Genomic DNA, 27312 nt, shown 5'->3' with positions numbered 1-27312 from the left:
TAAAAGATGGGGCGTTAATGCTTGTTGCTTATCAGAAGACCTCTTAGTGCTTTGAGCTAGAAACTAGTACTATACTGATGACTTAGTCTTCAACTGCATCTGACTTGGACCAGGTTAGGTGTACATAACCAGGTGGGAACAGACATAATGCTTTCTCTCCTGTGTAATCCTTGCAAAGCTGAATTTGTCTGGAGGCCAAATTGAACTCAGGTGTAGTTGAAGCGTCCTTGGAGCCACTCTACCTGGTGTGTGGAGAAGGCTAGGCAGGTAAATATGGATCAAGCACCATGCAGAGAGCCCGGTTCCTGCTGCAGGCACACTGGTCCTGAAACCTTACATTCTGCCTGTACTGTGAAAAGCAAGGAGATTGGTGATTTTTTTTTTTTAAACTACCCTCAAATGTCATCTCCCAAGGGAAATTTGCTGTTCTCATTTATAGCATCATGTCAACTTGGCTGTGCCAAACGCTTTACTGGATGGTGAGAATGGGACCTAGAGCAACTCTACATGTTGTTAGTTACTTCTATATCTCAGTGTGCATTGGTGACATTCGCCTTACTTTATCCTCAACACCTGACTGTGTGGACTGTGGTTGCTCTCCTGCTTCGGCTTGCCAGCCACTGAGACAATGTAGCTCAACCTATTGCAATGATGCCATTTTGCATCCGTTGAAATGAGCACACACAATGCAGTTATTTGGCTTGCATTTGGGATTTATTTTTATTCAGTGCGCAATCAAAATTTTTAGCTGTAATTTCTCATTGTTTTCCTCACAGCCAAGAAAATTATCACCACTTTATATAGTTGAGGAAATTATGTAATTGAGGTAATAAACAGAAAATTCAAGAAATCCAAAATGGCATCTCTTTTGAGAACCACGCATGTTTGGAATATGGCAAAGAAATGTGAGCCATTGCCTGCTGAATATGTTGAATAGCACATAGTAAGTCTTAAGTTTTAAGCAAATACTAACTGGCAGTCAACAACACTGGTTTTTTTCAAAATGTGTGTGCTTCTGGTAAAGTATTGTTGACAGTCATCGGTTCTGCACATGGTTTGTGTTTATACACTGGTGGAGCTAGGGGTTTAAATTTACCCTCCTGATGCATGTGGGTTATGGAACAAACAGCATACCAGTGGAGAATTCTTATGTGCCTTCAGTGTGAGGAGGTAGGAGAAGTGGCCTGATCAAAGCTTTCAAAGTGTGAAAGGTGTGTGTGTAGGTACAAAAGATTAGAGTGAGCTAAAGGAGACAATATACTTGGTATTTTATTACCACCAAATCTATTAAATAAAGATCATTGACAACAGGGGGAATTGCTGCAAATACATTTGGGCAAAATCTTAATTTTGCCTTAAACTTTGTTGTTGTTGCATTTAATAACGTCAGCTTCTGCCAAGTCCAGTTCCTTTCTTTTCTCTTGGGCTCTAAAAGCTGTAGGAGACGTGCTCTCAAGCAGGTTTCTTATGTTCTCCTTCATTCTTGAACAAGGCTTCTCAACCATCTGTACCATCTCTCCAGCACATACAGCACCATGTGAGGAAAAGTTGCACCACCTTTCCCATGTCATTGCCTAGCTGTTTTTAACCTCAAGAGGCCGATTTGTTTTGCTTTCATTACAAGTGGGAAGGGAGTAGAGAAAAAAGGGAGAGAACAGTCTGAACCAAATGTCCTCATTAAGCTTATTTCTTCATAGTTAACTTAAAACCCTACACATGCTTGCAAGTCCTTTATTTACTTAGGTCACCATTACTCAAGGGAGTAATTTTATTCCAGTGTAGCATCTCCCGTAGGTAAAGATGATTCCCATGAGCAGGGCTTACACAATCGGGACCTAAAGCATGTTTCCTTGAGTGGTACAACTTAAAGAATGATGTCATTTATGGCAGAAAAGGTTAACTCAGCATAGCAAAAAGGGATTTGTCTCAGTAAAGAAGTTTGCTCACAGAGCCACAGACTTCTTGTTGTAATAAAGATTTCTCTCATATTTAAGGAACGCCAATGAAAACAGGGAAATATTTATTATTTGATCTTGGCTACATAGCTCTTTTAAAAATAGCATTAACTACAAATGTACCCAATAACTGTGTCAGCCTTTATCCTACCAATTACTGTGCGTGCTGGCATGATTATTCAACATGTCTTCACAACAGAACAAAACAAAAATCCCAATACCATAATGTGGGACCACATCAGGGTGTAGGCAGTCCTTCCAAATGAAGAAAACAAAGCCCACGCTGACATCAAAGAGCAGACATGAAGATAGTCAAAAAATCCTAGCTTGGCTTAGTAAGAGGTTTTCAGAAGTGCTCTGAATGGATCAGACTTTCTTTCTAGCACCTGTTTTTTGTTCTTCAAGTAATGCTGAGAGTTCCTATTCAGAACGGGCATAGGACAAAGCTCAGAGAAAGCCCATGTCATTAAGATGCTTGTCCTAAAGCATCTGAAAAACCTAAGAATGCCATCTGCTGTCTCCTAAGAACAGTTTGCGTTGTTATTTAGATACGCTTTTGTCTGGACCATGAAGGAGCAGAAGTATGCCTACAGATTTTAGCTAACTGGTATCAGCGGGAGTGTGTTCGGTTCCCAGTTGCTCACTTGTAATTGTTGGCTGTTGCTGTCTCCATGATGATTGAGCTAAGATATTGCTGTTACTGATCAAAATAGTAAGGATATGATCTATTTTGCTTTCTTCTTACATTCTCTCCCAGATGACATCTCTGCTGCATCTGATGTCATCCCAAGCTTACATCAAATGTGATTTCATACTTTGATTCCATTGGCTAAATTTTACATTGCTCATTAATTAGGATCTTGTAAGGAATGATTTGAAACCCTTGTTCATTTTCTCTAAAATGAATGCATGTCTATTAAATTGTTACTGAACTGCTGGGACTTTTTAACATGCCTGAATCTTTCTCATCCTGTCTTGAAGAGGTGACTAACACATGCTGGGTAGCATTTGTCTCAGAAGTGGGACACAGGAAAGTTCATGGAAGAGTGTTTTGCTGAGGACAGAAGGCAGTACATGGATGCTCCTTTACTGGCATCATTTGAATTAATTCTGTTTGTCCTGGCCTTCCAAAAGCATTGTTAGCTGCCTGTGGTCATGATTGTGATTTTTCACAAATCATTATCAAAATATCAGCAAAGCACAGAGCAGCAGATCAGTCAGTTCTCTCAACCAGTGAATACATTTAAAGTCTCATGTTTAGTCTCCAAATAAATTACTTTTTTCAGTGATAATCTGAATTTGTAATAATATTGCATCTTGTACAAGTGCTGTACGAGAAAAAAAAAGTACACTGAACCAAGAGGAGGCAAATATGAGGAAATATATTTAAAAATTTCAGTGGCTACATAAATCTATTTGAGACCTTCTCTGTTCTCTTTAATCTAGCTTCTCCAAAATCAGCTGCAGCCTTCTAAGTTACGTCTGCTTGATATTACTGTGCTAGCTGAGAACACGGGAATATTGGCTGGTTATGAACAACTAATAAACTTTTCTATGCTTAAGATGTTCACTGGGGGAACAAATAGTTTGTTGTTCTGATCATGGGGAAATATTGACCAAAGGCAAACTACAGCCCACCTAACCTGCCCAGTCTCTTAACTTTTTATCAGCTTGCTTTCTGCCAGGAAAAAAGGAAGGAGATCAGACACTTTCTTAATTTCCTTTTTTCCCAGAAGCAAATCCAATTCCTGTTTAACACATGTAACAATAACCTATCCCATATGTGTTTTTCCATTTGTTGCAACTATTTTTCTAACTTGTCTGAATAGCTATGCCTCTTTTTTTTTTTTTCAGTTTTAGATTATCTTTTCCTGGTTTGCCCTGCCACATTAATCACAATTCAGAAAACATCTGCTAGCCCTCTGCAAAAAATCTTCTTTTCAACTTCAGTAATGCTAAAGCTGCTCAACATTTCTACATCAGAAGCATTTTTGACAGAAAGCAGCATGTGGAATAAAAGAAATACAAGAAATTTTTAAAATTCTATTTTTGTCACTTTTTCATAAGGCTGACTAGATTTTATTTTCTTTAGGAGTGGAAAGATCTATAGAAATTAAATTTCATTACTAGATTACAAAACCTCCTCTCTAAATTTTTAAGTGTTTCATCTTTTAATCTGATACCATTCTTGCAGAGGGCTCCCCTTTTTGGAGGCAGTGGTATGCACCTGGTGTGAGGAGTGGGACTTACCTAATGCTATATATCTTAGAAATGTGATCTGCTGGCTCGTTTTCTTTTACATTAGTGTTAACACATTAAACTAGCAGCCTGGGTGACATTTCTGTCTTGTTTTGCATTGGCTGTTGGGTTTAGTGATTTTTAATTTTGTTTTCTGCAATAACTGTTGTTCCTTGTTGTTCAGCACGTTCCTGCAATTGACATATTCTCATAGGTTGTTGCTGTGTGTTGGTTTTTAATATGTATTTGGAGTTACCAAAAGGTAAGTTCCTTTTAATCAGGTTTGATGTCTTGGTTGGAAATCAAACCAATATATCCATTATCCATACATATAAGCTTTACAAAGGCCTATTTTAAATCTGACAGTTCGGTTGTTTAGTACAAACAGCACCCAGTGAAAGAATTTAGGATTGAGTCTCACCCTTGCCCTCACAATATAGGTGAAAATTTAAACTGGACCTTTAGCCCATCTTTTGCTTTTCACACACCAGTTGAGATAGTTATTTCACTTAAGATCGTTACGTTGGAGGGGGCCAAATTCCACTCAGATTTATATTAGTAGATTTCTGTATCTGTAAAGAATTTAATTTAGCTGTTCAGTTTACAGCAGGAGGGCCTTATGATTCTCTCTTGACAGCTTATTATATGTAAAAGGAAATTAAAAATAAATAGATGTTTAGTTCCAATGCATTCCAGCAATACATACACAGTCTGTACAAAAGTCTTCTGAATTGTGCAAGTCATAAAGAAAGTTACAAAGAAAGTAAATATCAATAAAGTACCATTCTTTAGTCTGACAAATGCATCTTTGTGAAAACTGCAACCATTAATTTTTCTGTCCAAACATAGTGGAGCTCCCTAGCGAGCTAAAGAAGGTTTTGCCTATTATATCAGAAGGTATTTCTTCCCCTAAAGTTACTTTATTATCTGATGCCTGCAAGCAGATTTTTAAGTATAATCAGGTTTATAAAACTCAAAAGCAACAGTCTTACTAGTGTGGAAAAGAAAAAAAGCTGATGTTTTAGGTATTCTGAGATTGGACTGATTAACCACTGAATAAGTGAGTCCCTAAATCCAAACTCTCTTTTTAAAAATGAGAGTCAAAGTGGTTCAGATTTGTATGGCCATATCTTTTCAAGGATTTTGGTGTTGTACCATGCATTTTCATTAACAGCATTTTTGATAGTTTAAAAAGAGAAAACAAATCCCATGTTTGTATCAAGACAGTAACACGACGACAGTAATCACTCATTGTGTAATTTGCGTTAAATCTTTCATTACCTGATCAGGTAACTTTATATTTCTTGGTTCCCAAAATACTCCTGAAAACTCTATCAATGATTTCGAAAATGTTGTACTGTCTTGCCAGATCTTAGTCCTGACTATGCTCATTAAGTGCTATCCAAACTAAAGAGGTGGAGTGAGTTTTCTTCTGCAGAGATATATGGCCTGTTCATCATATACAGTGCTTCACTTCCACATAGATAGCCATCTAAAGAGAAAGTTTTAGGGTTTATCAAGTATTTTGTTGTACTTTTTCTATCATGAGAGAGTAAAACTTAGTGTAGCTCATGGTATGCCAGTTGATAGGCTTGGAGTATTTAATCACTCCAAGACGAGCAATTTTTGCCATCAATATATTTTTCTCCAAGTACAACAATACTGTAATATTATCATCCCTGGATGCACTTTAACGTTTGCAGGATCCCTGTTATCATTTGTTACCTTGCTAGCTATTATTTCTAAACCCATTCACAAGTGATAAGTTAGAGTATCAGGAGAAGGAGCTCAGGCAACTAAAAGACTTTATTATGTATAAGAGAGAGAGGATTATTTAGCAATGAACAAAAGGGGCTAATGTCCACCTGCTTTGGGAGCTATGAGAATAAACAGTAAAAAATAATGCTGTTATAACCCTGAGATTTGGGCAACTTAACAGAGGTATTTGTAACCCAAAAGTCATTAGTCCTACAGTTAAATGCTGGTACACTCACAAATGAGACCAGGTACTTTAAGCCCAGTTCTATTACCATGGTGCTTTAGCACTTCAGGTGCCATAGTTCCTTGTTTCAAAAACTACATCCTTAGGACACAGTAATGTGTGTAGTCATTCCTCAGATGTGTATATAAACAGCATCTGGCATTCTGAAACAAAGCTCTTTCATTATCTCATTTCAGAGGTTACTTAACTATTGGTCTGGGGGGTGTTCATGTTCACTTGACCAGACTAAGGACAGTGCAGCATTTTGACATTCCTATACAAGTTTTCTCACTGAATCCAGTGGCACAAGACTAGACCAAAATTTGTGTCTGTACTGGAGCTTGAAAGACTGTTCTTTGTCACAGCTGTGCTTGAGCATGGAGAAATTAAAAAAAAAGTAGAAGTGTGATGGATCATTTCACTGAAAACTGGTGCAGTCTTCTGACCAGACTGCATAGCTACGTAGGGAGAGGAGCGAATAAAAGTTCTTCTATTTGTGATCCTTCACAGTGATTAAGTATAGATAAAACTTTTACAGTGAGTCCAACAACAGTCTCCGAGTCCATGATCGTCCTGTCAGCAGAAAGATCAAAGTTATTTCCTGGTAAAGGGTGACAGCTGATCCTTGCTGGCCCAGGAACTGCCAGGGCTCTTGCATGCCCTTTACCTGCCTTACTTTCAGCCCATCTTTAGGAATCTCTCTCTGGGAGTGAATACTTCAACTCATCCTTCCCTCTCTCAGCATAAGACTACTTTATAGCACACTGTGGTCTTTGTTTGAAACAGCCTCAAATTTAACTTACCAAACTTAATTCGTGGTTTTACTCATAATGGTCTTTTTTTCTGTCAATTTTCAGTAGGTAGTTAGTTGCTGCTTTTCTCTCCATGGACCTTCTCTATATGCAAGTACCTGCATGGGAGGGACACTACGCCTTTGGTTTTTTACATTAAGAATTTGGAGATCATGGCTGGAGAAAAAAAGTTGAGCTTGTAGGAGCTACCGAACGTGTTGTGACTGGAAAGATGAGCAAGGTCTTCTAATTGGCAAGCAACTTTTTAAGAAAGTGAACGCTTACATACTTTGAATAAAAAGCTATTAAGAAAGATTAAAGCCCCCCAGGAGGGAAGAGGGATGCTTCTATGAGTGGTAGTAGAGGTTTCTTCCAGTAGAGAGGTAAAGAGCCAAAGTCAGTGTGTACATTTATCCAGCCATCCTCCTCAGGCATCCAAGAGCTGGGGCTGTGTAGCCACCATGCTGAGGGACAAGCTGTATTGTTCGGCTGTTTAAGTTAGGTCACTCTGACAAACAGGATGCCGAAGATGAGTTGCTTCCCAAGAGAAAAGGATCCAGAAGGAAGAGCTTGATTTTGTTGTGGCTTTTGTTTTTTTGTTCTGCTGTTCTTTTCTTGCCTCAAAGGATGAGGCAAGGGTGGTATTGCAAGACTTGACAAATATAAAACAATTGTGTTTGCATACACATGCCCATTTGTATGAGTCTCCTTTTGTGTGTGTGTGTGTGTGTGTGTATTTTGGTTTGAGAAGTCAATGAAAACATGGTTTGAAAATGGAGGAATGAGAACATTGGGAGCAGATGCCAGAACTTTCTTTTTTCTTTTCATTCCAGCACATGTTTTTGAATTGTATGTTTGTATACGTTTAAATAGCATTACCTACTCCAAAATAGTCACTGTTCAACTTGAAAAGTGTCTTTCCTAGTTTTTCTTTCTTTTCTCTTCAGCTAGTTTTCTGTCCTGTGTCGTGCCTTTCCTTCCTATTCTAAGACCTTTCCTATTATTCTTGAAATAGAAATGACATCTGCAGCCCCAGAACGTTGCACTACACCCACAGAACTTGCTTTATCTAGCAATCTGCCACTAATATTTTGAGACTCCAGCAAGACAGTAAGGACTACCTCTCCAAATTGTTACTGTACAGCTGTCCTTAACTGAACTGTGCCATATGAGTTGCCTTTGCAATACCAGTGAAGAAAGTCCTCAATGTTTTCCCTCACAAATCGTTGCAGATGTACTCATATAAGATGACTGTGGACCATTTTGTGGTAAAAATGTCTGTTGTTTTCCAGGTTTCCTTTAAAATTGGTGTAAAACCTTTCATATTTATGAAAATTTAATGTTGGTTTTTTTTTTTTAATTTTCTTCGCTAATGCCTACGTTTATTAAATTATAAACATCTGCTTTGGGGAATATTACTAGTTATATTGCTTTAGCTTTGGAAATAGAGATAACTGTAGTGGCAGTCCCTTAGCGTAGCAACAGAAATAAATGTGATCTGTTGGTAGGCCTAGCTGGTGGTTGGGCATGGTGCATAAACTCTACCATTTGAGTGGTTCCCAAAAGTGATCTGACTCAGGCACCGTGCTGAGTCACTAATCCTCCCCTGCTTCCTCCTTGCTTACAGAAAGTAGTAGTTTTCTTCTGAACTATATTAGCAGAAAAATAATTACCTCCCGCATCCTTGGTACTGGCTTAAGTGTGAAAATCTCTGTGTGTTTGTGTGTGTATCAGGAGGTGGAGGAGGGATGGATGGAGCTGAAAGTCCTTGCCTTTTCCTTTTAGTCCTGCTCATTCCCAGAAGGTTATTTTTATGAGACTGTGCCTGCTTATAACTCCTGGTTCAGGCAATGCCATGGTGTAGGCAACTATAACCCTGCAAAACCAATGAAGGAGTAGACTTGGGATACGCTTTCTCTGAAGATCTGGGTTATCATGAGAACAGGAAACAACCCTGTCCAGCAAACTAAGTTTGTTCCAAAATTGAAGACACATGAAAATGTGAGATAGAGCTGTGCTTGGAAAGTCCCAATATTTTTTCTGAGACCAACTTGCCATTATTTTCCTTGGATATGTTCCACAGCACAACAATGCCTAGTGCATTTTAGCAGCTGGGTCTAGTGCACTTTTTTTTTTTTTTTGGTGCCATCTTTGCTGAGCACTGGTTGAAATCCAAAAAAGCTTGTAAGTACACAATGGAGTATGTAGGTAATCCCATTGCTTTAGGTGCAGACACTTACATGCTCAGAGATAAACCTGAATTGATGAGACAGGAACCAGCTCCTCTCGTGATTGTCTTCCTGAGAGGAAATGCAGCATCATATAATACCTCTAAAACAGCTCAAGTATCCCTAACAGTATATTTCCCATAGCTTTGAGAAAGATCAATGTTGCCTGGTATAAGCTCTTTTCCTTCTTTCTTCCATATTCCCTGTACTTCCCAATTGTTCCCTAAACCTTTGGGTCGATGCAGTCCTTAGAGGCTGAAAAGGGCTTGACATAGTATAAAAAGCAATGTTGTTCTCACATAATAAATATTTAAAATACTTTATCAGTGTAAATAAATGCTAAATTCTGCGAGCCCAGGGAATGGCATTAATGTGTTTTGCTTACTGAAACATTTATGAAGTCAATGTCAGCCAACAAAATGCAGCCAAGAGGGTTTTTTAAAAGGTAAGCTGAAGTGCTTTCAAAATAAATACTAAAAGCTGTTTAAGATCTTCAATTATTAACAGAAGAAAAGTGCAGGCTGTAAAACTGCAAACAATCCCTTTTGTGGTGCTCTCCCTCACCTCTGTGCAGTTATCTCTTTGTCCAGCCTGGAGTGAGCCCCTCAAGGCAGGCGCTATGCCTTCACAGGTATTTGGTGTGTGTCTAGCACATGGAGAAAGCTTCCATGAATGACTAAGTACACCAAATATTTGAAAACCATTTATTCTTATATTTACTGGCCAGGATGTAATTCAGAACTCTGCATTTATGGTTGGCCAACGATGGCATTGCCAGCCTCTGTAAGGCAGTGTAAAAACACAGCTCTTCACTCTGCTGTGGGAAGGCAGTTATTGGCATCACCTTCTTGAAACCCAGAGGCCAGCTTTGCACTCTGATAAGGTCACTGGGCATACTGATTTAATTATGATTATAAGCTGAAAAGCTCATTGCTTGCAGTGCAAGCCTTACCTCCACAAGGCATAAAATGCCAAAGGTGTGCATTGTGCGATGGTGTGTTGTAGAGAGCATCAAGCAAGTGGGTCTGTGTTGCCCTTGTATTGTGAACACCCGTGTTGGGTGATATCTACATGTCAAATTGCACAAAGATTAAGAGCATGAATGAGTTGGCACAGAGAAGTTTAATTTTTTGGGGGGTTTAGCCAGGGGAGTGAGGGGAGTACGGGGTGGTGTAAGTTCAACTGACTTTTCTTCCTCTGCTGAGGGATAAAACATGTGAATGTGTGTAGAAGGTCTCACCATTGGTTAGAAAAAGCTTTGTGACTGCATGTAAGGGGATGGTTTGCCTTCATTTATCCTGATCGGAAATGCATCTCATCATCCATAGACATTGATCTGCACCACTCAGATTTCAGAACACAGATTTTATGTTTTTTGAAGCATCCCTGTTTGTTCCACCTACCCATGGCTCTCCCTCAGTCCTTTAATCATTCTTTATCTGCTCTCCCTATTCTGCTACTACACCAACTTTTCTGATTGTCCAGGCCTGGTTCCTCATGCCATTCCTTGCAACAGCTATTCAAGTTGCAAGTGGTTGCCTGAAGTGGGTATAAAGTAATTTACTGTCTGCAGCTATATTGCAGCAATGAGCTTGACAACAATGCTGGGAGCATGGTGATGTGCATATAAACCTGTGCACCTCTACTAGTAGCATTCATTACATCTTCTGAGAGGACATTTCTAAAGTTGCTGCATAGTTAGTGGTTTTAAACTTTTAAAAACTCTCTGAATACTTCAATGGTAATATATGTAAGCTTGCTAATTAATGGAATCATCTGGATTTAAAACCAAGCTGCCCTACTGGGGTACTGCACAGCACACACATTGATTCATGCCAGCAGTATGCAGTAGCTCATCTCTTCTTCAAAGTTTTGGTTTATTATCCTCTAGAAGCTTTTCTCTAATTAAGCTAGCTGAAGCTCCTGCAAATCTGGTGGTACATGTTCCCTTGACTGTCTAAACACCTTGTCATCTCGTGTTGATAGTGCCTGCCTTTGATTTCACAAGCACTGCTTTGTTAATACAGAGGGCATTGGTTTGTGCAGATATTGTCTTCTCTGGACATTTGTAGTACACTGAAGACTTTCATGGCATGGGTAGTAATGAAGCTACATTGGAAATGAGAGAGCTTTTTGTTCATCATTGTGTCTGTCTTCGGTACCCTCTCAAGAGCACTGGGTATATCCTATGATATTAAATCAATTAAGAATAACAGTAATTAAGGATAAAATACATAAGACCTTGACTATAATTTGGATTAATAGGGCTCCTAAAATCACTAAAAATGGAGACCTTTATTTGCTTTTGTGTAGATTTACTTGAAGCTACAAATAGTTCAGTCTGCAGAGTTTGTGATTTTTTTCAGCTTCGTAGCCATCTGTAGTCTTTTAACTTCCTTGTGTTGTACATTGTTTGGGAGAAGGTGGGACATTGTTGTAATTTTCTGGTGAATGTGACATTCTTGACTGCTGTGAAGTATTGGGGTGATGTTGATGTGGAACGCAGTTCATTTTTTGTGTATATTTAAAAGAGGTAGACCAAATCAGGTGAGCATCTAGGGAGAAAGAATGACTGCCTCATGTAATCACAGCAGTATTTTTTCCCCAGAGACATTTCTTATCCAGAGTAAGTACCTAGAGGTAACTGAGTGAGCAGAACAGCTCAGTCTTTTACAGGATGAGTTTTGATCCTGTCAGTATCTTACTTCATATAAGGAAACTCCTTGTGAAAGCCAGAATGCTTCATGCTGAGTATCACTCCCTTTGGATAGTAACATGAGCCATTAACAGGTAACTGAACTGGCTACAGACACCTGAAAAAACATTATGACCAGAGGGATGCTAGTAGCCAACTTGGGATTACTAGCAGTGAATGATCTTGCTGGCCTGGCAGCTGATGCCACCTTTGATTGTTTTTGCTGTGTTCCATGTAGCTGGGGAGCAAATGCAAATTCTCAGCCTTAGCTGTGAATTGACAAGTGGATTGCCTACAAGTGAAAGTGCTTGTCAAGAGATGTGTCATCCTTATTAGAAGGTATTTAAATTAGTTAGAAAAAAGTAATAAAAATGAAAATCTAAGATCTTAGATGATAGATTTTAGAAGTTAATAGTTATCACAAACTCTCTTGGCAGATATATAACAGATGTTTACAACTCATGAATCACATTTTTTCAAAAATCACAGCTAATATCAACTTATCTAAGGAGATGGCAGCATTTGCAGGAGACATTAATGGTTTTTGGCTCTCGGTCATTGCAAAATCATGAGCTCATAATTGTTCTGATCTGGCTATTTGTAGGCTATAGAGTTTTAGAGGTCTCTCGGTATTTCCAACATTAATAACTTGCCAGTGACAGTGGTTGCCATCACTGCCACCAGTGATAATAACTTTAAGACCTTTGTAAATGCAAATCCTTACTAAAGGCTGGCTTTGTTGTTCCGGTTTTACAAGTGAGGAGAAGGAAACAAGAGAGAGACCCATGTGTCTGCAGCTTGAGTCAACTGCATCTGAGGGTACAGCTGCTTAGTGCTTTAGCAAACTCAGCTACAAGTCACCTTCGCTGGGCCATTCTGGAAATGTTTGGCTCACTCATGACCAGGATTTATACCAGTCTCATGCCTTAACAACAGCCATGTAATACTGTTTTGTTCGTACCCCTTTCTAGGTACTTAGACAACCTCTGTTATAGAATGATCCCTAAATCTTGGGGCAAAACCTGTGCTGCTGGTTCTGACTCTCCCACATACTGAAGTAAAGTGGGGTAGATCTAGAGTGCAGGGAGATGCTAAGAGGACCGGGAGCTCTCCGTCAGTGTAGGTTTGGTGGTCCGTCAGCAGCTCAGGCTCTCACTGAGATGGCTTGACCTCTGGAAGAACGCAGAATCAGAGTAGGGACATTACTTCAGTTTACCATCTTTTCCCATGCTCTGGGGTGCAGCTCTGTGGTATCCCAGCACTTGCCCTCTTGCATGTCTTTCCGTTCTTGTCCTGCTTCAGTTCTGGTTGTTCTTCATTTTTCCCATGCTTTAACTCTCCTCAATACTTTCTGGGGAACAACTTGTGTCTGGTTTTCAAGAACAGGCAAAATAGCTAATGTATTCCCTCCCCAGTGTGGTGGTATTTTAGTGACAGGTAGGGTAATACCTGTTTTACTTTAGTCTGTGATCCAGGCTGCGATGGCAAATTTGTGAAATACTGGGTATCTTCTGGAGGGAGGTGATCTGTAAATGTAAATCTTTACATCATCAAGATAATGAGTTCAGGTGAGGGGGGGATGAAATAAAAATTACGTATTTATTATTGTGCAATTTATCACCTCTCTATTTTGTTCTCTTGCTGATAAGTGTTTCCTTCTGTTCTCTCTGCAGGTCTCCAGGTGGTTTTAAATTCAATTATCAAGGCCATGGTCCCTTTGTTGCATATTGCCCTGCTGGTGCTGTTTGTCATTATTATCTATGCTATCATTGGACTGGAGTTATTCATGGGGAAGATGCATAAGACCTGCTATCATGTGCAAGGGGGACTGATAGGTAAGGGGAACACTATATCATACACACAAAGATTTTCTGAGGAAGGCATTCCCCGTGTATCTCAGAGCACACTTGTGCTGTCTGTAAAGGCTATATGCAAACCTGTCAATTCCTGCTGAACACAGTAGTGAACTTTTTAATGTGGACCTTTGGCACTACAAGCCAGCCTGAGTTCTTTAACAAGGCTCAAGCAACACTAAAGTAGTGATGATTTCACCACTAGTCAGACTGAGCTACAAATGAGGTGGCATCACAGAAATCAAAAACCCTTATATTTTATTATTAATCTTGTACACAAACACATGTCCATTTTAAACTAGTATCATTGTAAAGGATTATTGTATATTATAAAGGAATTGAGGCCCATTACCTTTTTTTTCAATCACAGGCTGTGACCATGACTAGAAGTGCAGCTGGTATGAAAGCAAAATTATATTAATGGAAAGAAACTTTTTGCACCAAATCCATCAGGAAAGAATTTTCAAATTTATTTACAGAAAGAAATGTTCAAATTTCAAAATAATTCAATTGTATTATCACTCACTCATCTAACCATCTGCTCTTTTTCATTTGATTTACTGAACTTGAACAGCAGTGATTTCCTATGTGGTAGTGGGTGCCAGTGTCTAGGACCTGGTTCAGCTTATAACCAAGAAAATATTGTACAGCAGGAAATTGTTTCAGAATTTCTATATTTTCTGCTTTTATAACATTGGCAGATCTCATTTTCTGGAAACGATGCTTGAACTATAATGAATTGTCAGTCTGATTTACAACTTTAAAGTGTATATATCTTTCTCCATAGTGTGGAATTATTTATGTTACAGCATCTAAGTCTATTATTGCTGTTTCTGGTACACTTTAATGATGAGAGTGTGATCATAAATTTTGGAAAATTGCATTTTTTTGCCATATTAGATGAGAAACAAACATTATTATCTGCTTCCACACACATACATACCTGCATCTGTTATAAATGTAGCACTAATCTCTGAAATCCATATACAAAAAAAAAAAAAACAAACCCAAAAGAAACTATTGAATGAATCTTTGTGCTTATAAAAATGTTTTTTAGTAGCATTTTTCATATGCCAAAGCATTTAGGCAGGCTTGTTGCATGGGTTCTCTAATTTTTGGAAGCACCTGTATAGAATAAGGGCTATATAATCAAGCTATAGTCTTATAGAGCTCATGAGTGACACTGAGCTATTGAGAAAATGCCACACAGGTTTTAAACTCCAGAAGAGTGGAGCTCCAGACACTCTCTGCTGTGATTTAGCAGTGGCCCAGCACCATATCAACGTATCTCCAGAGCACTGAAGCCTGTCTGCTGCAGAAGTTCAGCCTCCTTCAGCGGAGTGCCAGTCACTGCTGCAGTTTTCTTCCAAGATTAACCCAGATGCCAGGTGACTGCGGTATGAAAACACTGGTCATAACATGCAGCCTAAAGAATGTAATAGACTCGATCTAATGTTCCCTCTCATGTTGAAGAGCATGATTTCTTCCTCATAGGAGACTATGCTTTCAAAAAATGTCTATCTCAGTTTTGACTGTAAAATTTGAAAGCTTATCCATTATTTTTACAAAAAGAAAGTGAAGCATAAAAAGACATTCCTCTGCCCATTAAAATTAATACTGTTGCTTGTGTATTCCTACACAAATCTGACAAATTTGCTGCAAAATGTATTTCTTCAAATCAGATATCCTTCACTCACTCACGGCAATTAGTTCTCTTCATCTCCTTTTTCTCCCTCCTCTCCTTTAAGATACACCTGCAGAAGATGATCCATCTCCCTGTGCCCCCCAGTCTGCACATGGGCGACAGTGTCAGAATGGCACGGAGTGCAAGGCAGGCTGGGAGGGACCTAAGCACGGCATTACCAACTTTGACAACTTTGCTTTTGCCATGCTGACAGTGTTTCAGTGCATCACGATGGAGGGCTGGACAGATGTACTGTACTGGGTACGTATCCGAAAATGATAAGATGAAAGGCCTGCTCATGTGCTATGGCTATGGTGAAGCTTCAGGGCTTTAGAGCTTTCTTGCTAATTTCTATATAGTGAAGGCATGGTTGCTAGCATGGAGCTTTAATTAATTCAGAATATTAGTGGGTAAAATGGGAGGATTTATCTGGTGCAGTTAAATCAAATGTAAATGTTGAGCATGCAGTGATATTTTAATGTTGAAAGATGGCACGTGGCTTAATGGTTTGAAGATAATCAATGTACCTTTGTTGAGCTGAATGTCATGTAAAGACCTTCTCTGCAGGAGTGAAATATCTCGTACATCTCCAGATTATTGATGTAGAAGTATTTATGACAGAAACTGTGTGCTCTACCAATGGCATTAATGTTACAAAGGCATTACGCTGATCACTTGTAGGTTTTATAAGAAAGGCCTCACAAATCCCTTTTCATGCCAGTGCTACTCCTGATTATGATTTTTATCACAATAGTATTAGAATAAATTCTCCAAACTCTCATGTTGTTATCAATCATGGTTACATGTTTAGCTGAAACATGATACTATCTTTAAGCTAAATGCAGTCTCATCTTGTCCTTTACCCTAGTTCTGGGAGTCAGTAGCTTTAGTTTCTGCTTTTTAATTCCTGATGTGTTGGGAAATTCAGTGGCAATACAATTATACTATAGGAGTTCAAATCAGATTTAGCCTTCACCTGTAAACCAGATATAAACATGTTTCTTGGTTCAGCTCTTGCCATTGACTTTTGCAGCAGTTCACACACAGCTTACTCAGTCCCGTCTGTGTAAGGCTAACCCAGACTCTGACTAACTTTGAAGATTGGCATATTACGACACCTGGTTCTCCAAGATGGTAGGATGTGCTACAATGAGTGATGGAATTTAACTCAAAAAGACCCAAAACACACAAAAAGATAATCTGGGCTGAGGCAGCTTGCACTGTTAATCAGCATCAGCTTCTCTCTTAAACACTAGCCTGAAGCTGCCTTCTACCCACCAGTGAGTTAGAGTTTACAAGATTTCCCTTTGAAGATTTAGCTTATCTGCAATAGATAGTCTCTATGTGGAACAGCTAGCAGTTGTCTCTTTATCCTCATAAATTTAGATTAAAATTGTGACTCGAGCTTCTTTTAAATGCCTGAGATAAAGGGCAGAGATCAAACCACAAGGGGAGTCTGGGTCTCAGAGCACAAAAATTGCCTTTACTTGAAATGAGAGTATAGATTAATAAAATAATAAAGAAGAACAGAAGTTAAGTCAAAAAAAGAACTGATCAAAACTACTCCACAGCTCAACTATAGCTATATATAATATACCTGTCTTTTTATTACATTTAGCTTACATTCCTTCAATCTTCATGTGATTGAGAGGATTTATAGGTAGTTCAAGGGAGACAGAAGAAAGTAAAAGATACCAGCAACAAACATGAAACATGAAAAGAGTTTTGGCAGTTTATACTGTTTAGTATCATGAAACCTATTCACAAGTTGTCATCGTTTTCTCCAAAGGCACGTGTAATAAAAGACCCTGCCAATCCCTACCCTTTTGGATCCAGGCATCATTTGCATGATGGGACATGAATCATTCAGAACTCAGTTATCAGTTATCTAATACCAGGAGCCAAAAGCTTATACTCGATGTTAAATGATTTTCTACCATGACTGCTGCAGATGGTCGATTTTTTTATGGCATCCTTGCAGCAACCTGGATTTTAGCTGTGGGCCTTTCTTGGGTATTCAGCCATCTTTTTTTTCACTGATTTCCTGAGCTGTTCTTTTATCTTTAGAGACACTATGGTGAACTGAGACCTGAAATTAGTACAGATTGATGGTCATTATTTTTAGGGCCATCTGTATAGTTAGCCTTTTATATTATGGCTTTGATAAAATCATAGAATCATAGAATAGTTAGGATTGGAAAGGACCTTAAGATCATTTAGTTCCAACTCCCCTGCCATGGGCAGGGATGCCTCACACTAGACTATGTTGCCCAAGGCTCTGTCCAACCTGGCCTTGAACACCGCCAGGGGTGGAACATTTACCACTTCCCTGGGCAACCTGTTCCAGTGCCTCACCACCCTTACTGTAAAGTACTTCTTCCTCATATCTAACCTGACCTTCCGCTGTTTTAGTTTGAACCCATTACCCCTTGTCCTATTGCTACAGCCCATTTGCTTTGGAAATAAAAGAAATATTTATCATTGGTTTCCAATTATTCCTAGACAAGACTACAAAAGAGTTAGCATTGCAGGCAAAATTTCAGTAGTTGAGGAGAAAGAAATTTAGTTTGTAAAGAAAAAAACATATCACCTATGTTTAAAGGGCATGAAACACAAAATTTGAGTAAATGCCTGAACACCTGAGCTGACAGACACAGTTAAGCTGCTGTAAACAATCCTAAGAGTATTGTTGTCCCATATGACCTTTTGCCACTGTTTCATGTTGAGAAAGTGGATAGAAGTCAACTGTGATCAGTGTTTGCCATATGGTAAAGAAGGTATTTGAGATGCAATGCGTATTTCCTTCTGCAGAGAGGTCTGTGGTACTCTGGAGTCAGATTTTGTTTGGGCAGTCACTATAGGGCACGCCTATGAGAAGCACTGTGGCTTTAGTATTTATATGTAGAAACAGTCTCTGAACATTCACACTGTAATTTCATATGTCGGTGTTTCAAACCTCATCAATTGTGGTTTATACTGTAAGCTTTATAGTCCATGAAAAGGGCATTCTAACTGAAGCCAGCCAGATCAAAAGTAAGATTATTTCTGGATAGTAAATAGAAAAAATGCAACTTTTCAATCTCTGTGAAGGACAAATTTTAGTAAGTGGAGTAGGATATAAATAATCTATTTTAAACTTAGTGTGAGCCGTTGTTTCTTTAGTGAAGTCTGACTCATATACAACTCTACTCCCTGGCCTTTGACTTTTCAGCCAAGAAGAGTGGACTTGCCACAGACAACCCATTGGGGGCTGCATCTCCACAAGAGTGTAGAGATAGGAGGCTATTTTCTTCTTAAGTAGATAACACTTTGAGAGATCTCCTGGATCCACACTGGGGTCCTGGAAATTAAAACTTGCTTTGTTAGTAAATAAATCTGCACAGTTAATTAAATTAGAAATCCAGATCCTCTCTCTCCAACTACACCCTGAGATAGAGAGTTGGTTGTCCATTTTACGCTGAAAGGAAAGTACAGGTTAAAGAACAGTGTAAGAAAATGTTGTCAGCAAATCAGACAATTTTGCAGCTGAAAATTTTAGGTGGTGATTTTCAGAGGTCATTCCTTAAACTTAAGGATGTAAAGTAATTAATATTAAAAGTGCTGAGCATTCAAAGTTCAAGCACACTGTCAGGTTCTTAGCTCCTCTGCAATTCAGGGTAGATACCAAGGTTTGAATCTGGGGTCCTGCTGGGATCAATGGCAAAATTCCAATTAATTTCAAAAGGTCAACATCTTAACTTCTATTTTGCAAAATCTTGATCACGCTGTTGAGATTTTCCACATGCCATCATGTGTATGACATGAGGACTTACAGATGCCTAATCAGGGCCTTGGTGTCTGTAGGTATGTAGTGAGTTTTCTTTGTTTCCTCCTTAAATCTGAAAAGAGCCTAAAACTCAGCAGAACCACAGATAAAGCTCTGTGCTGAATTATTTGGCTGGAAATGTTTAGACAATGAACCAATTCCCTTGGTTTGAACTTTCCCATAGGTGCTTTTCAATTATATCTTCTGAAAAATAACTTTTGAAAGGTACCTAGATCTCTGCATTCCTCTCAGTGGGAATGGAGGGAGCTTAGCACATTTCAGCATGTTGCCCTGAAAAATATACTAGCAATTTCATGAAACCTATGTCTGTCTTGTGCCATACCTTGCAAGGTTAAACATGCATGTTTAAAAGTTAGAAAGCTGTATGACCTTCCACAAGCCTTGGACTCCTAATCCACTTAGTAGCTCTTCAAATTCTATCTTCAGTTTCCTTCTTCATGCTTCTCCACATGCCTCCTCCAGCTTTTCGCCTCTGTAGGGAAGCCTGTCTCCTCTCTCATGGAGTCCTGTTTCCCCGCCTGTGATCCACATCCTCACAATAAGATAATGAGAGAGAGAAAAGCAATAAACTTTTATTCCTTAGAAGAATTTGACATCAGTAAGATCAATACGCTTTCCAATCTCCTCTCTCACTCAGTAGATAAGATTTGGGAGGTAGATTGACATCTTTTGCAATGTGAAAGAAAAATGTTGAGGAAAACAGTTTGAGACTGCACTAGTGGCAGGTAAGATATTACTTACAAGGAGCCAAAATTTTAATGTGAAAAAACTATATCGGACAGGATGAAAATCCATGCAAAACAACCTTGTTGACTCTTTGTTGAAAAATTGATCTTTGTTGAAGGGAGTGTTAAGTGTTTATAGAAGCACATCTCCTACACTGCCTCAGTCTTACAAGGTTTGCTTTGTCCCAGTAGAAATGCCAGGTGGCTTTATCTCATATGCAGTCAGTTCACAGAATTGAGTAGATAGGCACCTCTTATGATATGTCACATCGTAGTTTTTCCAATGCATTGTAGAAAGATCAAGCTTATAATTCTCAAAATTCTCCTTAATGTATGATCGCCTAGCACAGCACCTCATTCCCTTGTGCAGGCACCAAGGCCCGTTTCTGAAGACCACTCAGTCTTGGAAACTTCAGCAGCAGATGCAAATCTAAATGTTACAAATTGAGTCATTTTATATTTTGTAATCAGTCTCTGCTGCAGTCTGTTATTTCTTATTGTCTTGCTGTCCAAGGAGGAAAATTAATCCCTGTGCATTTTGTAACATCCTGTTTAAGTATCTGTAGACATTATTGCCTTCCCTTAATCTTTTTCTAATCTGAGCAGATTCAGTTCTTTCAACCTTCTCTAATGGGGCTTCTTTTTAATTATTTTTAATCAGTTTGTTACTGTCCTTCAGGGGACACTTTGCTTCTGAGTTAAATACAGTTCGGACAGTGCCCTTTCTCTAGGAAGGCTTTCATCTTGATGTGAAATGTGCTTTCTGCAGCTGAAGCCCTGTGACACTGCATGCACATCTGCCCACTGCAGCCTCAGTTTTATGTACCTGGTCTCTCCACTCCCCTGCATCTAAGCTGTTATATATATAAAGGAAAAAAGAGTGCAGAGCAGGTGCAAAACACATCCATACTTTGTTATATTGGGTTATTCACATTGCTGGGTGGTGGAGAACCTGGTCCTGAAATGTACTGCATACAGTTTGCCCATTGCAGCTTGAATTCTAGGATTGAGTAATTCTACATGATTTATGTGCTTGATTATTAATAGGTTATTAATAATGAGCAGCCATGAGCCTGACATAATTTGTGGAGTATTGGCTTTGTCCCATGTCATTTGGACCACACTTCAGAATACTTGATTGAGTCTCTGAAAATAACACGCAGTGCGTCCAGGGACAGTTTACCTCAAGGCTTTAACTGTAAACTAAAGAGTGTGGTATAATTATAGATGGACCAAAGCCAGGTCTGGATGAGATCCAGGGCACTAACCTATCCCTGGAAGAGATGCCTGAACTGGCACATGAGAAGTTGACTCCCTCAAATTTAACCGAACAGTCCTTGGTGGGCTTCTCAGCTCCTAGACAAGAAAACGTTTTAGTAGTCTAAAACGGTATGGCAGAGCCACCACAATGCAATGAGAGTCACGATGTAGTGAGATTGAATCAGTGGAAACATTCGGAAGCATCACATCCCCAAAGGCAGCATAGAGTAACGTATATAAGTGCAGCGGGTTAAACAAGCTGTTCAGAAAGATTCTTCCATCTCTGAATCTCTGAGATCATACTTCCAAGAGTCACTAAATGAGCTTGAAACTGGAGCTTACAGTCACCCTTCATGAAATCAAAACAGTACAAACTGGACAACACATAATTAATTTTGCTGACGGCATTGACATATCTTGTGGGCTTTTCTCATCTCCCCACAGTCTGTTGCAGCCAGTGAGGAAAATGATGTGAGGCATACAGAGATACTGCCACAAAGTGGAAGACATTAAACGCAGAGCTGCAACCCCCAATTTTTGCCAGCTGTGTTTTTCCTTCTAACCCTTTATTCTTGCAGCACTTAGGCTTGAATTAGTAAGGCTTTCCACACAAGAGAATGATCTGATTCTAAGAATATATCTGTCTACATGTTTCCATGGTGTTTATTCCCCATCCGCCCCCACCCCTCCAAGAAAATGTTGGGCTTTTATTGTTGTGGAGTTGAGGTTTTTTAATCATCTTTTTGGCAGGGCTTTGTATGGATGTGAAAAATTTACAAAGAATATGCACGCAAGTATGAGCAACCCATCTCTGCAATTGCAGATGTTATTTCTTCTCCATCTGTTAACAGTGGTGGGTAAGGGGAGAGGGCCTATAGTTGAGAGCACTGAAGGGGCACAGCATTAATGACCTGCAAAAGCAGTGTCCACCCTTAATTTGCATAAATGCTGGCCTAAATCAGTTTTCCTTTTCTTCATGAACAACTGCACATGCAACTGTCATGGTTGCCTGTACTGCTACCTTGAAAACGAGTAACAGCAGTGACTTGCTGGTTGCCACCTGCCACAAAAAACCTGCTGCTGAACATTTGTTCAATGCACTATTGGCACTTATTGTGTGAAATTAAGTTTTCCTGAGCCCTTCAGACCTCAACTTTGGACCTCTCAGTCCTCTTCCTCCACATGGAAAGAAACTCTCCATTAAAAATAAGCTGCTTTGGGTTGGTTACGGGGAGGTGTTAATGGAGACCCTCTGCCCAGTGCTCCTGCGTGGGAAGGACCTCTTTAATAGCCCTGTCTTTCTGTTGCCCTTTCTCTATTCTTTCTTCTTCTGTTCTTTCTTAGGCTATTTCCTAATTGCTGCTGTCTAATCACCACAGAGACCTTTCTTGTCTTTAATCTTTAATCTTCTATCCCAAAGCTATAAAATTAAGAGCTTAGCTACTGAGCTAGGTCATCCTATATGACTTGGGATTTTGAGTGCCTCTATGGGTGCACTGCTTGGGCCTTACTACCAGTTTTTCAAAAACTGAAAATCATTACCTTCTGAAACAACTGTCTTCAGAGTTGTTAAGTTTGGACCGATAGGCACCAGACAAATTCACAAATAAGAGACTTAGTTTCATTATCTAGACCCTAGGAAAGAAAAAGACAGGGGCATATGCCCAAGGTCAGAATGCAAGTGGTGGCTTTAGAACTTTTTGTAAAATTCACGTTTATTTTGAGTTTAATTTGTTTCAATATCTTGTTTTCAAGACAAAGGGCAATGCCACTAAACCCTCACCAATCTTACTGTGAATAAAAGTCTTTCCTGCCTTCAAAGAGCATCAGTCTGCTAATACTGGCTTTATTCATTGATTTGAGTGGGATTTCTGCCTGAATGGGACTTAAGGACTCGGTAGGATTGGTGGTTATATATCATAAGTGTATAGTTTAGCTGCACCCATGGCCTCCTCTAGAACTGTTTCCTTCTAACTCCAATCCTCTGAACTGCATCTAAACTGGAGGCCTAAGACCAGTATTGGTCACATCTCCCTAAAGTGACCAGAAGTAGAAAATGAAGAGCTTAGGACTCAGTCAGAGGAATATTTACCGCAGAACACCCATACTGTGGATTTTTAAAGCATATCTAGATTAAATCAGTCCTGGACATAATGCTGATCTTGCCTACTTGATGTTGCTGATAAAACTCACCAGAAAAAGAGAAGGGGTGATCTTGTCTGCCAATAAGGCAGTTGCACCTCATTCAGGCTCTTTGAAAGTAATTTCTCCAATGAACCTCTAATGCTCATACAATATCTGTGAGTGGCTAGTGTGTGTATCAGATTAAGGTTTAGTTCTAGATACTGTATATTTTATTTGAGAATTTTGGGAGTGATTTCACAGATGAAAGCTGGATTCATAATCTAAAATGTAGAACTTATTTCTAGGAATATCATAGATCGGAAACTGGCTACAAAGGAAACGGGGTTAGATAGTGATCAAGTGTAAAAAAAGAATTGACAGTCATGCCTCCACTTAATAAAGAAGGTAGTGATTATCTACAGCTTACAGTACTGCTTTTCATTATCTTTATTTTTAAGGACTTAATTGACTATGTAAATCAATGAACAGTATGTGCTTGTGTATTCCTGTGCATGCAGCAATCAGTGCTGTTCTAATATACTTGTGGTAGAATTTGCTATCAGTCTGCATTGAGATAAATAGAAGCAGTTATAAAACAGCAGGACAGTAAAACAGGCAGAAAATCCTTTCTGGATAATCAGCCGTGCAAATGTAAATACAAAATAAGCAGAGCCAGGAAGGGATAGCCCGGAATTCTAAGATGAAATGAAATCTTTAGATTTGGAAACCCACCATCCTAGGGGATATTTTCATGCTTGAAATCAGCACTTTATTCTTTTGGAGTGAATTTCCAAAGCCTTTAAAAGATGAAAAGGTTTTTAAATAACTGAGCAGCAGTAAGAGATGGAACTGCTGCAATAGCTATAATGAAAGAACTATCAGCCCTGTGGCTAAATAGCCTTTGGGCTTTTGGATGACTTTTTCAAAGCACTTTTAAAGGGGAAAAAAGCTATACAGTTACATGGGAACAAGGCAACTCACGTAAAGCTCTCTGACTTTTGCCTCTGGAGGCCTGAATTCAAATCCTGATTAAGTCACACAAGTCCAAATAATTTTTGGAGGTCACTACATGCCATTTCTGTAAATTGCAAATTCACCCAACAAGGTAACTCATGTACTCAGTCACATGAGAGAATGGAGTGCCTTAATGAGTGCTCTTACCCGTATAGGGTCCTGACTTTGGCAGAACACTGCGGGTGGATCAATGATGTGAATCTCCTCTAAGTGAACGCAAAAGTAATGTCACTATTGATGTTAGCTGTTGAGTAGGGAAGAGGTAAGCAAAATGGCCTGTCAGCAACCTATATCAACAAGCAGAATGGATTAAGAGCAAGGGCCTGGCATACTAAACTACAAGCTATGTTTGTGAAAGTCCTGAAGCTCTGCTCAGTCTGGACCTACTGTCTTTAGGAGTGACCTGAGCCACCACTAGGGAAAAAAACCCAACCAAACAACAACAACAAAAGTCTTTTGAGGGAATAGTTTAGAGAGAATTATTTACATCCTCAAAGTGCAGCAGTTCCAGCACACTCTAGAATGTGAGTTCCTGTATCACTTGGCAATACATGAATTTCAATATTTCACTTTTGGGTAACATGTTCTATGCTAAACTGAATTGAAAAAATTTTTTTTTTTTCTTCTACATATTACACCTGGAGAAAGAGAGTGAGGTGGCAAAGCAGGAGGCTTATTTGAGCTCAGAATTTGTCCTTAATGTAAGGAATTCTCACTGTGTAACTAACGTTTTCAGTAGGAGTTCAGAATCCCTGTATTGCCAAACATGCTGCAGACATACATAGCCCCCTCCACCTTTCATAGAAAAATAAATAAGTCCCACAAGAAAGCACAAGGAGTACAGGTGGGATGGGAGGAGGTGTAAATGGTAGCTTCCTGATAATTTCTGTTTTCCCTCCCCTAGTGAAGTTGACTGTAGGAATTTCCCCATAGTACTTGCACAAACAAAATATAGCATGCTGAGATTTTGTCAGATAGTTGATTTGCCATGGTAATCCATGTCCCTTTGGAACATTCCTAGTGCTAATAAAAGTTGCAACTTTGTGAAAACAAAACCCGGTACCAGTGCTGTTCTCTTTAAGTCAAGGGAGAGTCTAAATCTTTTTCCTCTATTTTGAAATCAAATGCTAGTGGCCTTTGCCATTAGTTGAAGTTGTACGGTAAGCTTGTGTGAAGGCCATTTAAAATTACAGATTTAATTAAGACAGAAGTAAACACAACCAAGTTAACATTGCCCTCCTGTCCCTCCAGCAAGCACAAATTACAGTGGTGTAGAAGTCTGGGATCAGTAAGCATTTTCAACAGAAATAGCTTGCAGTGGAAGAACAGTTCAGCTCAATCATTGTGTGTCACAGACATTTTGACCTGCTGGTATTTGGATGCAAGTTTTAATTCTATTCCCATTCTCAGACAGAGACCTTATAATCCCTGTAATAGCTCAATCTTTTAAAGAACAGCTGACTACAAAAAACAGTGTGCACCCACCCTGAAAACAGCTAAAATATCCATATAGATACTAAAGAATGAAATAATGTTGTTGACTCCAGTGATTATGTACTGGGGGCTAAAGAACACAGTGGAAGTATTCGGTGTCCGCATACAGTATCAGTAATCTGGGGCTGAAAGGTGGTTGAAATTTGGTTTTTTTTCTATGTACCTCAGACTTTATACAGTCTTTCCCAGCTGAGAAAATGTGCATATCCTTGAAAAGGTGGGGCCAGTATTTGAGTGATGAAAATATGACTCAGTGCTGTTAAAAGAAATAAGCTTGGCAAATTCTACTGGTAACAATACACTTCCCGCACACTGTATACAACAAAAAGCAAATACAGTTTGCTTCATATCTTTTATGTGTTCTTCATTGAAGGGAATTCATATAACAGCAAAATGGCATTCTGCTGTGATTGCATAATTTCAGAGAAGCTCAAACAGCTATTTTACGTGTTTTCACTTTGCCATCAAGCAGCTGACATGGTTGTAAGGCAGTGCTTCTACATCTCTGCTCTCACCTTGCTTTTGCACAGGTTGCAGCAACGTGGTAGGGCTCTTCTGCAGGACTCCTGCTTTTACACAGTCTCCCCAAGAAATCCAAGCTAGTCAAGGTGTATGTTCTGCAGGAGTGTGTGCTCTCATGCTTCTGAGGTTGAGCCCAGCATTGCTTTCACTTATCTATCGTGCTGCATGGGAAGCTTGGTCCGTTGTGGAGACTTCACCTTTTTGTCAGGGAGATCAGGCAGCATAGCAATGAACTATAGCTATACCCAAAGTTTTTCTAGAATAAACAGTTCACCTGGATTAGAACAGGTGTATTTGGGTGAGAACATCTACAGCAGATTCAACATAGTCTTTGTCTGCAGGGCTGAAGAAGAAATCTCTGCAGACTCCCATTTTTCTTAGATCTGTCTGCCCCTTTCCTCTTCTCTCTTCTGGACTCACACTGCTGCAGTTTCTTTGATTCTTTCCAGGGGTTCTCTGTTACAAATTAATCTCTTCCCTTGATGGCTTCTGTTGTCCTCATCAAGGCAGTCCTTTCTCAGTTAATGGCTCCATTTAGCTCCTGCAGAGAGTTCTGTACAAATTGCCAATATTTCTAGCTCAGAGTGGAATTTTAGTTTGCTCTTTCCATCACTGCAGAGCATACAGAACAACTGAGGAACCAAGGTACACATAGGAATTTTATTATTCTTCCCACTGCCTACGTATGATGAATTTGCCTACACTATTTGCTTTGATCCTACAGTAACTGTATAGCAGAATAACCTGTCTGGAGGATCCTCTGCCCTGGTTCATGATGCCCTGTGAACTTCATCCAGCTCTGTCTTGCCTTTCTCCTGAAGACATTCTGGAAAAAAAAAAAAGGGTTATAGATGACTGTATATCCATATAGAATGCACATGTGGAATTTATAAAATGCCTTAATTGAGGTAACGCAGTAAGA

The 27312-nt window shown here is 39.3% G+C and overlaps 1 protein-coding gene across 7 annotated transcripts in view; it reads left to right on the top strand.

Annotated features, from left to right (window-relative positions):
* CACNA1C (calcium voltage-gated channel subunit alpha1 C) overlaps positions 1–27312 on the top strand; it is a 440223-nt gene that overhangs the window by 250683 nt on the left and 162228 nt on the right. For all 7 annotated transcript variants that reach the window (XM_030480605.1, XM_030480603.1, XM_030480597.1 and 4 more), the window contains exons 6-7: positions 13562–13723; positions 15490–15686. In XM_030480605.1, coding sequence (XP_030336465.1) covers positions 13562–13723; positions 15490–15686 — 359 coding nt within the window. The remainder of the gene's footprint in view (positions 1–13561; positions 13724–15489; positions 15687–27312) is intronic.

This window comes from Strigops habroptila, chromosome 3 (genome assembly GCF_004027225.2).
Source record: "Strigops habroptila isolate Jane chromosome 3, bStrHab1.2.pri, whole genome shotgun sequence".
Taxonomy (NCBI): Eukaryota; Metazoa; Chordata; class Aves; order Psittaciformes; family Psittacidae; genus Strigops; species Strigops habroptila.
The sequence above is the reverse complement of the archived record's forward strand: the minus strand, read 5'-3'. Positions and strand labels throughout refer to the sequence as shown.